Source organism: Mesoplodon densirostris, chromosome 19 (genome assembly GCF_025265405.1).
Source record: "Mesoplodon densirostris isolate mMesDen1 chromosome 19, mMesDen1 primary haplotype, whole genome shotgun sequence".
Lineage (NCBI taxonomy): Eukaryota > Metazoa > Chordata > Mammalia > Artiodactyla > Ziphiidae > Mesoplodon > Mesoplodon densirostris.
This window is the reverse complement of record NC_082679.1, coordinates 35,161,193-35,174,086: the sequence shown is the minus strand read 5'-3', so window position 1 is coordinate 35,174,086 and position 12,894 is coordinate 35,161,193. Positions and strand designations below refer to the sequence as shown.

General features: G+C 35.4%; 1 protein-coding gene across 2 annotated transcripts in view; it reads left to right on the top strand.

Moving 5' to 3' along the window:
* The window catches only part of RPGRIP1L (RPGRIP1 like), a 99,005-nt gene that overhangs the window by 69,514 nt on the left and 16,597 nt on the right, over positions 1-12,894 (top strand). For both annotated transcript variants that reach the window (XM_060084505.1, XM_060084504.1), the window contains exon 23: positions 10,931-11,114. In XM_060084505.1, coding sequence (XP_059940488.1) covers positions 10,931-11,114 — 184 coding nt within the window. The remainder of the gene's footprint in view (positions 1-10,930; positions 11,115-12,894) is intronic.

The window sequence follows — 12,894 nt, the reverse complement described above, 5'->3', positions numbered from 1 at the left end:
CAGCCTGATGACTGCTGCTTTTACTAAAAAGCTTCTAGGCATGATAATTACTGGGCGTGGGGAGTCTGAGAAATGTAAAACTTCGGACATTTCTCTATGAATATTTTATTAATTTGAATAATCAGAAGTTAACAGTATCAATTTGATGTATAATACATTGATTAAAAGCCTTGTTTTAGGTCCTCAAAATAGACATCAAAACCGAAAATTTGCATCTGCCATAGCATTAAAAAAAAAAGAATTATCAAACCTTCTTTCACATTATTCCTAATTTTACCATTTAAGCAATGCAGCTTTCAATTTTTACAACTAAATATATTGCCTTCAACTCACAGATTTCTTAAAGTGTGCCCACAGGTGAGAATGGGAGATCACAGGCTAAAGAGTAATGATCTTTTTTGTGCAATGCACATTTACATCTTTCTCCGTTCCTACTAATAGCAGTTTTGTAAAAGCTGCCATATTCAATCGGACTAAAATGCAGTCCCACCTGGATGCCAGGTTCTCTTGAACAACATGAGCTGGCATTCCCAGGTGATCGCAGTAGTGATGTCCAGCAAAATATGTTTTAAAGCTTTGAAAAGCAAAATGCATAAAGCAGCTCACCACTTTTAGCACCCATGTATTATACGTTGTTAAATCACCTCAGAATCAAAGATGATATCCTATCAGTGGGTAGAGTAAGCCCCTCCCACTGTTTTACATATGGAAGCTTAAGCTAGATAACCAGAAATACTAGATTACTCTTCTGATATTAACTGCCTTTAAAACTATTTTTTATATTTTGTAACTTAATTATCTCTTACTAATATACCGCAGACATCTTTCCATAGCAGTATACTCTATTTCTTTTTTTGCATATGCATAATATTACATTGTATAGCTGTACCATATTTATTTAAATAAGCACCTTTTGGTGGACCCTTTGGTTTCTATCAGTTTTTGCTAATACAGACATTTCCAGATAAAGTGTTTTTGTACAGAACATTTTTATACAAAATGTGTAGAAATTACTGTTTCCTCATATCACATTCTTGTCAAATTTATGAATAAGAAATATCTCACTGATGATTCCATTTAAAAAGAAGCAAACAAAAAGGTATATTTGTTCATGTATAGTATATTTGTACATACATACATATGTATTTTTTTCACACACACACACTGTATTTTATTTTTACAAGAGATAAATAAACTGACACCAAGCATTGTAAATGGATGACCACAACAAAAGCAACGATGATTGCAATTACCAAACACGAAACACACTCATACTATGTCATAATATTGACATTCAGTCCAGTAATCCTCCACTGTAACAGCTCCTTTACTTTGCAGTGATAATTGATTTGTATATTTTTTGCCTCTGAGTCCTTGTGGAATATATTTTTTTTTATTCAAACAGAAAGTCACAAAAATTATAATCATCCTCATCAGTTCACTCAGTCCCATGTAATTAATTTTTTTTCATCTTGATCTTTTGTTAGCACTTTTATGAATTCATCAGTTTTCCATTAGAGTTCTGAAAATGCTTATTCATTCAGTTCAGCAGTATAGTCAGTTACCAGGAACCTGTACTTGTCAGAGTCTTTTCCATGAATTCCTTGAAGATGAAACCCTTTTATAGGAACATTTTTGCAAAAGCATCAGAGTTCACCCAGAACTGTATAAATGACAAAAGACTTAAAAATGACCACAGTTAAAGATTTGATGAAAGTTCATAATAATGCAATTGTCAAGGAAATTTAGTTATTTCTGAGATATACATTTTAAAGTAATAACTAGAATTATGACTTATAACATTATGCCAGAACATATAAGATTTTTAGAAATTTCATGTAATGTCTGAAACATTTATATTAACATATTTCCATACAGATAACCCAAAGAAAGTTTAGTATTAGTTGTTTGTTTGTTTGTTTGTTTGTTTATACTGCAGGTTCTTATTAGTCATCAATTTTATACACATCAGTGTACACATGTCAATCCCAATCGCCCAATTCAGCATACCACCATCCCCACCCCACCGCGGTTTTCCCCCCTTGGTGTCCATACGTTTGTTCTCTACATCTGTGTCTCAACTTCTGCCCTGCAAACCAGTTCATCTGTACCATTTTTCTAGGTTCCACATACGTGCATTAATATACGATATTTGTTTTTCTCTTTCTGACTCACTTCACTCTGTATGACAGTCTCTAGATCCATCCACGTCTCAACAAATGACTCAATTTCGTTCCTTTTTATGACTGAGTAATATTCCATTGTATATATGTACCACAACTTCTTTATCCATTCGTCTGTCGATGGGCATTTAGGTTGCTTCCATGACCTGGCTATTGTAAATAGTGCTGCAATGAACATTGGGGTGCATGTGTCTTTTTGAATTATGGTTTTCTCTGGATATATGCCCAGTAGTGGGATTGCTGGATCCATACATATGTATTTTTATATGAGCATACAGATATAACATTTAGGTTTATGTAAGCAAAGAAAATGTCTGGAAGTATATAATCCAAATACTGTTAGCAATGAGTATCTCTGGGACATGGGTCAGGGCAAGGGTCAGCAAACTATGGCCCATGTGCCAAATCCAGCCCTCTACCTACTTTTTTTTTTTTTTTTTTTGCGATACGCGGGCCTCTCACCGCTGTGGCCTCTCCCGTTGCGGAGCACAGGCTCCAGACGCGCAGGCCCAGCGGCCATGGCTCACGGGCCTAGCCGCTCCGCGGCATGTGGGATCCTCCTGGACCGGGGCACGAACCCACGTCCCCTGCATTGGCAGGTGGACTCTCAACCACTGCGCTACCAGGGAAGCTCCCTCTACCTATTTTTATAAATAAAGTTTTATTGGAGCACGGCACACTCATCATTTACATATTGTCTGTGGCCACTTCACTCTACGAGAGCAGAGTTGAGTACTTGCAACAGAGACCATATAGCCTGCAATGCGAAAAATATTTGCTGTCTGGCCCTTACAGAAAAAAATTTGCCAAGCCCTGAGTTAAAGAATGGGTGGAAAAAAGGAACTTCTATATTTTACTTTTTAGGATTTATATTGTTGGATTATTTTTAGTGATGAGTATAGATTGCTTCTAAAAAGGAAATAATTTGTTAGCTAATTCTGTACTAAAATGTTAAATAATAACTAAAGAACAGTTTACTATGAATTGTAGAAGCTTTTCTATAAATAGAAAGGGCCAACAAATAAAGGGTGAATCTTTTCTGGTTTAGAGCAATGGTTCTCAAAGTGTGGTCCTCAGACCAGCAGCATCAGCATCGCCTGAGAATTTGTGACAGATGCAAATTCTTGGGCCCCACACTAGACCTAATGAATCAGAAGCTCTGAGACTGGAGCCCAGAAATATGTGTCTTGTCAAGCCTTTCAGGTCATTCTGGGGTGTGCCAAAATTTGAGAACCACAGCTTTAGGGAAAGGCAGTACTTCTCACCATGGCTGCATGTTAGAACCACCTAGGAAACATTTCTAAATGCCAGGGCCCAGGCTCCACTCAGATCAGTTAGATCAGAATTTTGTTTAAAACTCCCCCAGTGGTACTGATGTGCAGCCAAAATTGAGGACCACTGTTCTATAACATCTGTTCTCAATGATGGTGAAAGTGGAATAGCATATCAAAATAACCTAAAATTGAGGGTCATTTTTAAAATTCTCTCCTTCCTTCACAGTACTGCCATAGTAAGCCACTTTTAATGATGAAAATGTGTCATATCTCTCAGGTGTATTAGGACAAGAAAAAATATTCCAATCATTGCTTTAGAACATGCAGTAACAAGCTTCTGTAATTTGCTGACCATTACAGATACAGTAATTTACATGGTATATAAGGGAGGCAGTGTTCTAAAAATAAGCCTTCTTAACCCTAGCATGAGTCTGATCTCCATCACTGAAGTTTTCACTATTTATATTATTTGTTCAACATAGTATCTTTTAACAGAACATAATGAGAAAAGAAAGATTACTGTCACCAATGGAAACTGGGTTAGGTTTGTTTTGTTTGTTAAAAACATTACCGTTGGGCTTCCCTGGTGGCGCAGTGGTTGAGAGTCTGCCTGCCGATGCAGGGGACACGGGTTCGTGCCCCGGTCCGGGAAGATCCCACATGCCGCGGAGCGGCTAGGCCTGTGAGCCATGGCCGCTGAGCCTGCACGTCCAGAGCCTGTGCTCCACAACGGGAGAGGCCACAAGAGTGAGAGGCCCGCATACCGCAAAAAAAAAAAAAATTACCATTATTTGTGTGTGTGTGTGTGTGTGTGTGTGTTAATTCCCAATTTGGGAAGTGAAGTAGGGATCTAAAGTATCTCAGAAATAGTAAGCAGTAGGTCGGAAATATGTATTAAATTACTACTCCTGTATTAATTGTTGTGTGTTAATTTTAATGGTAGAGTATTCAACATGCAATGTATGATTTTTGTTGTTTTAGGCTGTCATTTTATCTCAGCTGCTCAGGTGTCACTTAATAAATAAATAAATACTTAACTATTAAAACTATTAAAATGGAATAATCTCTGTAAAAAAAAAAAGAAAAAACATTACTTCAACAGTTGGAGTTTCTCTTTACTCGTATTTCTCCCAAAGAACTATTATTTTTTAAAAAATCAAAGACTTTTCAATCAAAACTTGTATGAAGAGTGGATTTGATTCCCAATCAAATTCCTTCTAAGTAGAAGCTTTGGAGCCTAGTGTGAGGTCTAGGGGACTTATTTTGAGTCTTTGAGATGATTGTGCCAGCCCCCAGCCTGAAGAAGAGAAGTTGTAAGAATTGCCATTAATCGTTATGCAGCCTACTCTACTTACGTATGGCTCTGTCAGTACCAATAGAGTTGGACTTTTTTTTTTTAATAAATTTATTTATTTTATTTATTTATTTTTGGCTGCGTTGGGTCTTCGTTGCTGAGCACGGGCTTTCTCTAGTTGCTGTGAGCGGGGGCTACTCTTCCTTGTGGTGCACGGGCTTCTCATTGTGGTGGCTTCTCTTGCTGCGGAGCACAGGCTCTAGGGTGCGCGGGCTTCAGTAGTTTTGGCGCATGGGCTCTAGAGCGCAGGCTCAGTAGTTGTGGCACGTGGGCTTAGTTGCTCTGTGGCATGTGGGATCTTCCCAGACTATGGGTCGAACCCATGTCCCTTGCATTGGCAGGCGGATTCTTAACCACTGCACCACCAAGGAAATCCCAGTTTGACTTTTTGAACCAACTATTTTGAGCTTGTCTTAGAGCTCACTTTAATTAAACTTTTATTCTTAAAGGACATAGACATAGATCATCACCTTCCATTTCCATTTTGTGTCTATTGTTTTGTTATAAAGTACCAAGTTCTACATACCTTGGCTCCTATAGGTAGGCTTTAATTATATTTATTTACACACACACATACACATATACAGAGTATTTTTATGCTGATAAAATAATACTCATGTAAGCTTATATACCATTTGGGAAGTAACTTGATAATCCTACGAAGCTGACTTTCTCATACCTATCACCCAGCAATGCCAAGAGAACCACTCGCATACACAAGAAAACAAAAGGATGTTCAATGCAACATTCTTTGTAATAGCAAAATATTTTAAACAACTTAGTTGTTCATCAATAGAGAAATAAATAGACTAGAGATTATATAGACCATATAAATGGAATTCTATACAACAGTTAATATTAATGAATTAGATTTTAATTATAACCATGAATAAATCTCAAAAATATAGTATTGAGTGAAGAAATTGCAGAATGCTTAATAGATGATGATACCATTCATATAAAATCTAAAAACAGAAAATAATATATTGTTTATATATATATACATACATAATAGAAAATATAAAAGCTTGTTTGGGAATGATACACACCAACTTCAGGATAGTGGTTACCTCTGGAGGAAATGAGGAAGAAGGGGAAAGGAATTGGAAGGGGGTGCTTTTCCCTGTATCCGAAATATTTTATTTCTTCCACAGTAACAGCAAAAAGATTTAAATCAGATTCAGCAAAAAGGTAACATCTGTTTAAGATGTTGAGTACTTGAATATGCCAAATTATTTTCTTTATAGTTTAAAAAGTTAAAGAAATGCTTATTCACTGTAGAATTAAGAATGAAATAAAACTCACATGCAATCTCACCATAGTGAGATTTAAATCTAACTGACTGAAGCAAGTTCCAGACCTTTATCAGAGGCTATTCTCAGTTAAGCAATACTGTGTTTAAGGGCTGTCAAGTTGAATTAGTTTTTAGAAGCCTAACAATCCAACCCCATTGTGGCTGCTGTGATGGTTGAAACCAGAGGAAGAATTCAGCATGATCTTCTGAAGTACAACATAAAAAATTTAAGCATGCCAATAAAAGCCCAAGTAAATAGTATAGAGAAATATGGCCTAAAATGTGAATTATAACATCAGTCAGGAAGCAGTAGTGGAATTGAGCCAAAATCATGAGAACTCTTAATGTCTTTTTTCTCTGAGAGTAATACAAGCTGTCATCACATTTCTAGATCATTCAATCACATAAAGTATAGTGTCCATCTATACAGACAACTAAAAAGGAGTTGCACACAGTTCTTATTTGAGTGATTTCTGTTACTGCTGTTCACCACAATCAGAAATTTTCAATGCTCTTTTTATATGTTGATGCTGACATCTCGCTAACTAGGGAAGCTGATAGGATAACTGGTGAAGAGGACAAAAACAGTACTGAGAAGTAGCATCACACCTAGTAACATGTTCACACGCATAGAAAAGAAACAAAACAAGAAAAGCCCAAAGCCTGAAGAAAAGCCCTATCCTGGCTGGCTAACCTATGTATGAGCAGGGTGTAACACAGAGGTATGACCAGTTGTATTCCTCTAGTAATCCTGAACAGACATTATTCTGCATCCATCTAAAAGGCTATGCTTCAGTCACTGTCATTTGAAACAGTATATTGTTACCCCTTCCAATTCTCCTAATTGAAATTTTTTTCAGTATTAATAAAATTTTCAAACATACAGAGAAGCTGAGCTAACAACAGTACCCTACCCCTAGATTCTACAAAACTGATCGGTGTTTGTAATAGTATTATTTAATTAAAATCTAGAATGGCAAGATTTCTATACATTTTTCAACAGTTAGTAATCACCAACTTCCCAAAACGTAGTAGATACAATAAATATTTGTCAAAGGTGAAAACACTAATAACTGCGGCCCCACATATTTCTGGCAATATATAAAAGATATTCTGAATAGATGGAGGACATTCAGCGTCCCTTGACTCTGTATCATTAAGTATTTATTGAGAGCCAGATCCTAGAGAGGACGTTAAATAGCAAAAGATGAATAAGTTATGGTCCTGGCCTCCAGGAACTCACAGTCTACAGAGAGAGGCACATATGTAAACAAATCCATGCAATACAATGTGACTAAAAAGTGCAGTGAGGGCCCAGAAGAGGAAGCAACTCAGTCTTGGAAATCAGTAATGCTCTCATAAAAGGAGTACATGCATGGCCCAGGGCCTCAAATAAGTGGAATTTTGTCTGATAGAGAAGATTTCAGATGCAAAAGCTCAGCAATATTAACAGTACACCACAGGTCTGGGGAAATGGCGAGAGTGTAGGGTAATAGGTTTTCAAGCAGAAAGGTGATACCTGATTTGTTTTGAGGGAAAGAACTCTGCCACCAGAAGAAGAGTTGAGGCTGCAGGCAAGCAAGTAGACAGGCAGAAGTGCCTCACCTCTCTTACAGCCATGAGAATGGAGCCATTTTTTTTTTTAGTGTGTACTGCATAACCACACCAGTGATGCAATAAGCCAGATAATAGTCCCTCTATAACTGAACTTAGAGCCTCGTACCACCCACCTGTCTGCTTACAGTTCTGCCAACCAGTTATTTTTTATGATTCCTTCTGATTTCTCCCTTCTTACTCTATAAAACTACTTTCTAATACTAAGAAACGGTTGAATTAGTTCCTTCCTCAGATCATGTGAGAACATAAAGAAGGAGTTTCTCTAGAGATAAAAATGAGAAAAAAAAAAAGAAAACGCATCTTGTTTTGTGCTTATATCTCCTGTAGCTGAAACAATGTTGAAATATCTTAAGCTTTCTGTAACTCAGTGAAACATTGAAATATTTAGGAAGTAAAGTGAACAGGAATGAGTGATCTATAGGATATGGTGGATGTGAAAATGGAGATCTGCAAGAATGGCTCCAAGGTCTCCTGGTTCTGGGTGACCAGGTGGATGGTGATGTCATCACCTGAGATAACAAATATCTAGAGGATGAATGAGACTGGGGGAGAGAAGAGGTCATGAGTTCATTTCTGACAGTAAGTTGGAGTTGTCTGCTAGTCAGTTGATGTGCTTCTTAATCTTGAAAATCTTCGTATATAATCTAGGTGAACTTTTGATTCACAGAGCCATGAGAACAACCAGAATTGTTCCAGTGCTGAAAAATAAGTTGGCTAGCCCAATTAGCCAAAATTTATAATGTTTAGAAATTGTTTATTCAGGGTGTGCTTCCCTAGATATATACTGTTTGGAACTTATCCCTTTTTGGATTTATTTCAGCTTGATTCATGTAGCATCAAAGGAACAAAGAAATGATAACTAATAACTCTGTCAGTTAAGTTAGAGAATTAAAAAGGACATATGCTAGAGGTAATGAGGCTGGGTCAGGGTGGGGGGAATAACAGAAAAAAAAGAAAAAAAAATCTAGACCAGAAAGAAGATAGACATCCTAAAAATAATTTTAAAGCTTTTTTTTTTTTTTTTTTTTTTTTTTTGGTTAGTGCAGTGGGTTTTCTTTTGCTTTATTTGGTTTCGGTATTTTGTTTGTCTGACTGTGATCCAAGTATCTACATTTATTTAGATTTATATATTGTATGTAGGCTTATTTGACAGCCCAAGTTCGTTCTTACAGTAATGCAAGTTTTCATTTGGGGATTGTACAGTTAATATATTATTAATTTAAAAACCACTTAAATAAATTTGGTTCCCCTGCTATTTAAAAGTTAATTTGTCTCTTCATTGGGTTCTGTGATAAATTTTAAATTCCTCTCCTCACAATGTAGAAATAACCATGTATACCTCTTTTGCCTTTTTATAGCTATTTTCTAAAAATGATTCTTTTGTGCAGAAGCAGGAGTGTTTTATGCTCTTGTCATAACAATTCTAAGTTTGTCAAATTACAAGTTATGTAAAAGACTTAATTATGCACTGTGCTGCAGTTGAGCCAGAATTATAAAATATGTGTGTGCGTGCTATTTTGACAACCACAATACATTTTAAGGAAAAATAATATCATTTAAAATACCTTCTTTACCATGTTAGTCTTCGGCAAGCAGAGAAGGGCTTTTCTGAAGTGAGATTAGACAATAGAGCCAACTTCATTTTTTATGCACGTGAACGGAGAGGGCTTGAGGTTATTAGTTGAAACCGAGTAACCTTTCCAGGCTTTCATCTCTTTCTTTTCAAATTTGAATATGAAAAGCATATTCAAGTCAAAGACCATCACTTTAATGACATTTGGCAGTCATTTGATTTATTAGGTTTTAGAAAAAATTTTCCTTTAAATATTTCATCATACTATGCTAATCCTAGTAATATTGCCAGCTGCAGCCTTGTACCTGTATTAGTGGAGACAGAATGGTGTGGAATTTTCTCTGTCATCCTAGTAAAATTTCCATGAATCTACTGAATAATAAAATAACCTTATTGAAATATTCAGATTTAGGTTTTTAGTTAAAGTGTCTTAGAATACATAATAAAAGAAAATGTCTTTTGAAAGAAGGGGGTAAAATTACTTCATCAAATATTGAGGGGGTTTGCCAGCAATGGAAATTGTTCTTTATGGGAATATTTTTACAATAGGGTACCTATGCTTTTCAATTTGATTAATTATATTATATACTTTGAAATATAAAAATAGTAATCACTATGGTGAATTTACATACTGATTTACATCTGACAATGAATTCCTAAAAGTTGGTTATATAAGCAGGTCTTAGTATCAGGATTTTTAATTATTATTTTAAGTTATATAATTTATAGTAGGATACCTCTGAATTTAATAAAGAGGGATTTAGTAAGGGGGAATAAAGAACAATTTTTAAATTGTAAACATTTAAAATCAAATGTAAACATTTAACCGAGGAATTGTCTTGGTGTGATCTAATTTTTAAGTCATAGTCTATCATTTGTTTTAAATTATTACTCAAGGAAACATATGTGACTCTCATATAATATTTGTGACACCAAAATCTATTAAATAAGGATTGAGATGAAAATTACACAAATATATATTTTTAGTTAATTCTGTAAAAATGAGATAAAAATAAATTACAAGAAAATGTGTTAAATTTGATAAAAATTTTCTTTCTTTTGTTTGAAAACTTACTACTTATTGAATGAAATATGTTATGGCAGATTATATAAGAGAATGAACTGTAGCCCTAGTTAATATGGATTCGCATAGCTACTTATGTTAGCATAGTAGCTATAAAGTATCCAACAGGCTTTGATCTCTGAATAACCAAAACCTTCTCAGGTACCGTAGAGTAAATAAAAGCAGTGATAAACATGTATTTCATTACATAGTTTGAAACAAGGCCAAATGATACATGTCATTCTGAAAGTAATCGGAGATGAAGATCTCATAATCTTCATTCCTGATGGACTACTGGTGGGGTATTTATAGCCTCAAATGTAAATCAGGAGACTATTGCCGTGACACTGTTAACTTCAAACCCTGGGGCATTAGAAGCTCATTCTCTCTCTCTCTGTCGTGAATAATCTATCATGTGTAACTAGACAGTAGGGTACAATACCTTCCAAAAAAGAAATCAGTGAAGGCCACTGCCTTTATGTTTTATTTAAAATTGATAGTGGAAAAGAGTGAAGGATTTTTTGTTCGTTTTATTTTTTCTGTATCCTTTTTTGTTTTTGCTCTTTAAACAGCCATCAGAAAATATTCGGATTGAGATCATAGCTCTAAGCCTTAATGATTCTCCAGTAACTGCAGATGATACTATCCAGCGACTATTCATTGAGTGCCGATTCTACAGTCTTCCTGCTGAAGAGACACCTGTGTCGCTTCCAAAACCCAAGAGTGGGCAGTGGGTCTACTATAACTATAGCAATGGTAGGTATGGTATTTATAGTATAAACTTTTATGTATGAAGGAAGGAAGCCAAAGGAACAAGGAAAAAGTACATTTCTCTAATGTTCACATAAAATCATGAAAGTGTTGTCAGAATAGATTAATGAAAGTCAAACCTGTAGCATAAGGATTAAGAAATTAAATTTAAGGTACAGTTGGCCCTCTGTATCCATTGGTTCCACATCTTCAGATTCAACTAAAATACGTTGGAAAATACTTGGGGAAAAAAATTCCAGAAAATTCCAAGAAGCAAAACTTACATTTGCCATGCATCGGTAACTATTTGCATAGTATTTACATCTATTTACATGGTATTAAGTTTTATAAGTAATCCGAGATGATTTAAAATATACAGGAGGATGTGCACAGGTTATATATGCAAATACTACACCATTTTATATAAGGGGCTTGAGCATCCTCAGATTTTGATATCTGTGGGGTCCTGTAACCAATCCCCCTCTGATACTGAGGGACAGCTGTAATGCTGAAGTTAAAAGAAAAGGAAAACAGGGGGAAAACAATGTTTCTAGATGTTCCTGCTATATCATAGAAAAATGCCACCTGTGTCTACAATTGAATTTAATCAAAAAATATGATATTTCAAGGAGAATAAAAGTACTAGTTTTTTTATCATATGATTCTAACAATTTAATGGCCTAATTATTTCTGCATTTCTGCTCAATGTCATCACACAGATGTTTTTACAATATACATGTATATCTCTCCCAGAATCTAGATGCTCAGGATTTTAATTGAGGGATATAAGTTCTTAAAATACCTTTTCATTTTTTAACCCACACATCCCTTCATAGCAGCAGACAGGTTTTCTCTTTTAGGGCTTTACCTATCAGCTAGTTCATATGAAAGTAGACCCAATAGGCACCCTGTAAATTCTTAGATCAACCAACTTTAAGACGTTTTTAAGGACAGTATGTATCAGTGTATAATTAGAGGGGAGTAAGAAGATCATATCAAGCTGCCATGACCCTAAGTTAAAGTGCTTATTAAGTTCTTCAAAAACCCTGTATTAAAACAAACCAGAAAGATGGAGTGTTGCATTATCTTTAGCCAAAAAGGCCATCTCATGCTAGTTGAACACCAATATTTTTTTCTCACCAGTTTTATAAATTTCATTTTAATCAACATATATAATCATGCTATTGTACCACTAGGATTACAAGTGCTCATGGTTTGTTTGTTTTGCAGTTGGCATTTTTAGAAACGTGCTCATTGCTTGAAACAGTAATCATGAGTATCCAGAGATCTGGTCTAGTCTTCCTCATATCTACAATTCTTACTAGTTACGAGAACTTGGGCAACGTGTTTCAATTTCGTGATTCCCTGTTTTATCTGTTGAATAAGGTGCTAAGAACCCTTCCAGCTCAGATTCTATAATTCTGTGATAACAGGTGGGTTGAGAAGTCACATGGGAAATAAGTAACATGGTGAGGACAAGAATCTGATTTCTCCTTCCTGTCATTGACTTGATCTAATAGAACATTTCCAAAAATATTTTCCCAAGCTTCCTAGAGATCTTTTAACTGCAAAGTATCAGAAAAGTAAGCCATGATTACGATATTATTAGTAATGAAAAAACTGTTTAGTCAACTAATTTTTTAAAAATATTCCTCAATTTTTTAAAATTATTATTTCTTCTTTTTTTTTTTTTTGGCTGCATCAGGTCTTAGTTGCAGCATGTGGGATCTTTCCTTGCAGTGCACAGGCTTCTCTCTAGTTGTGGCGTGCGGGTTTTCCCTCTCTA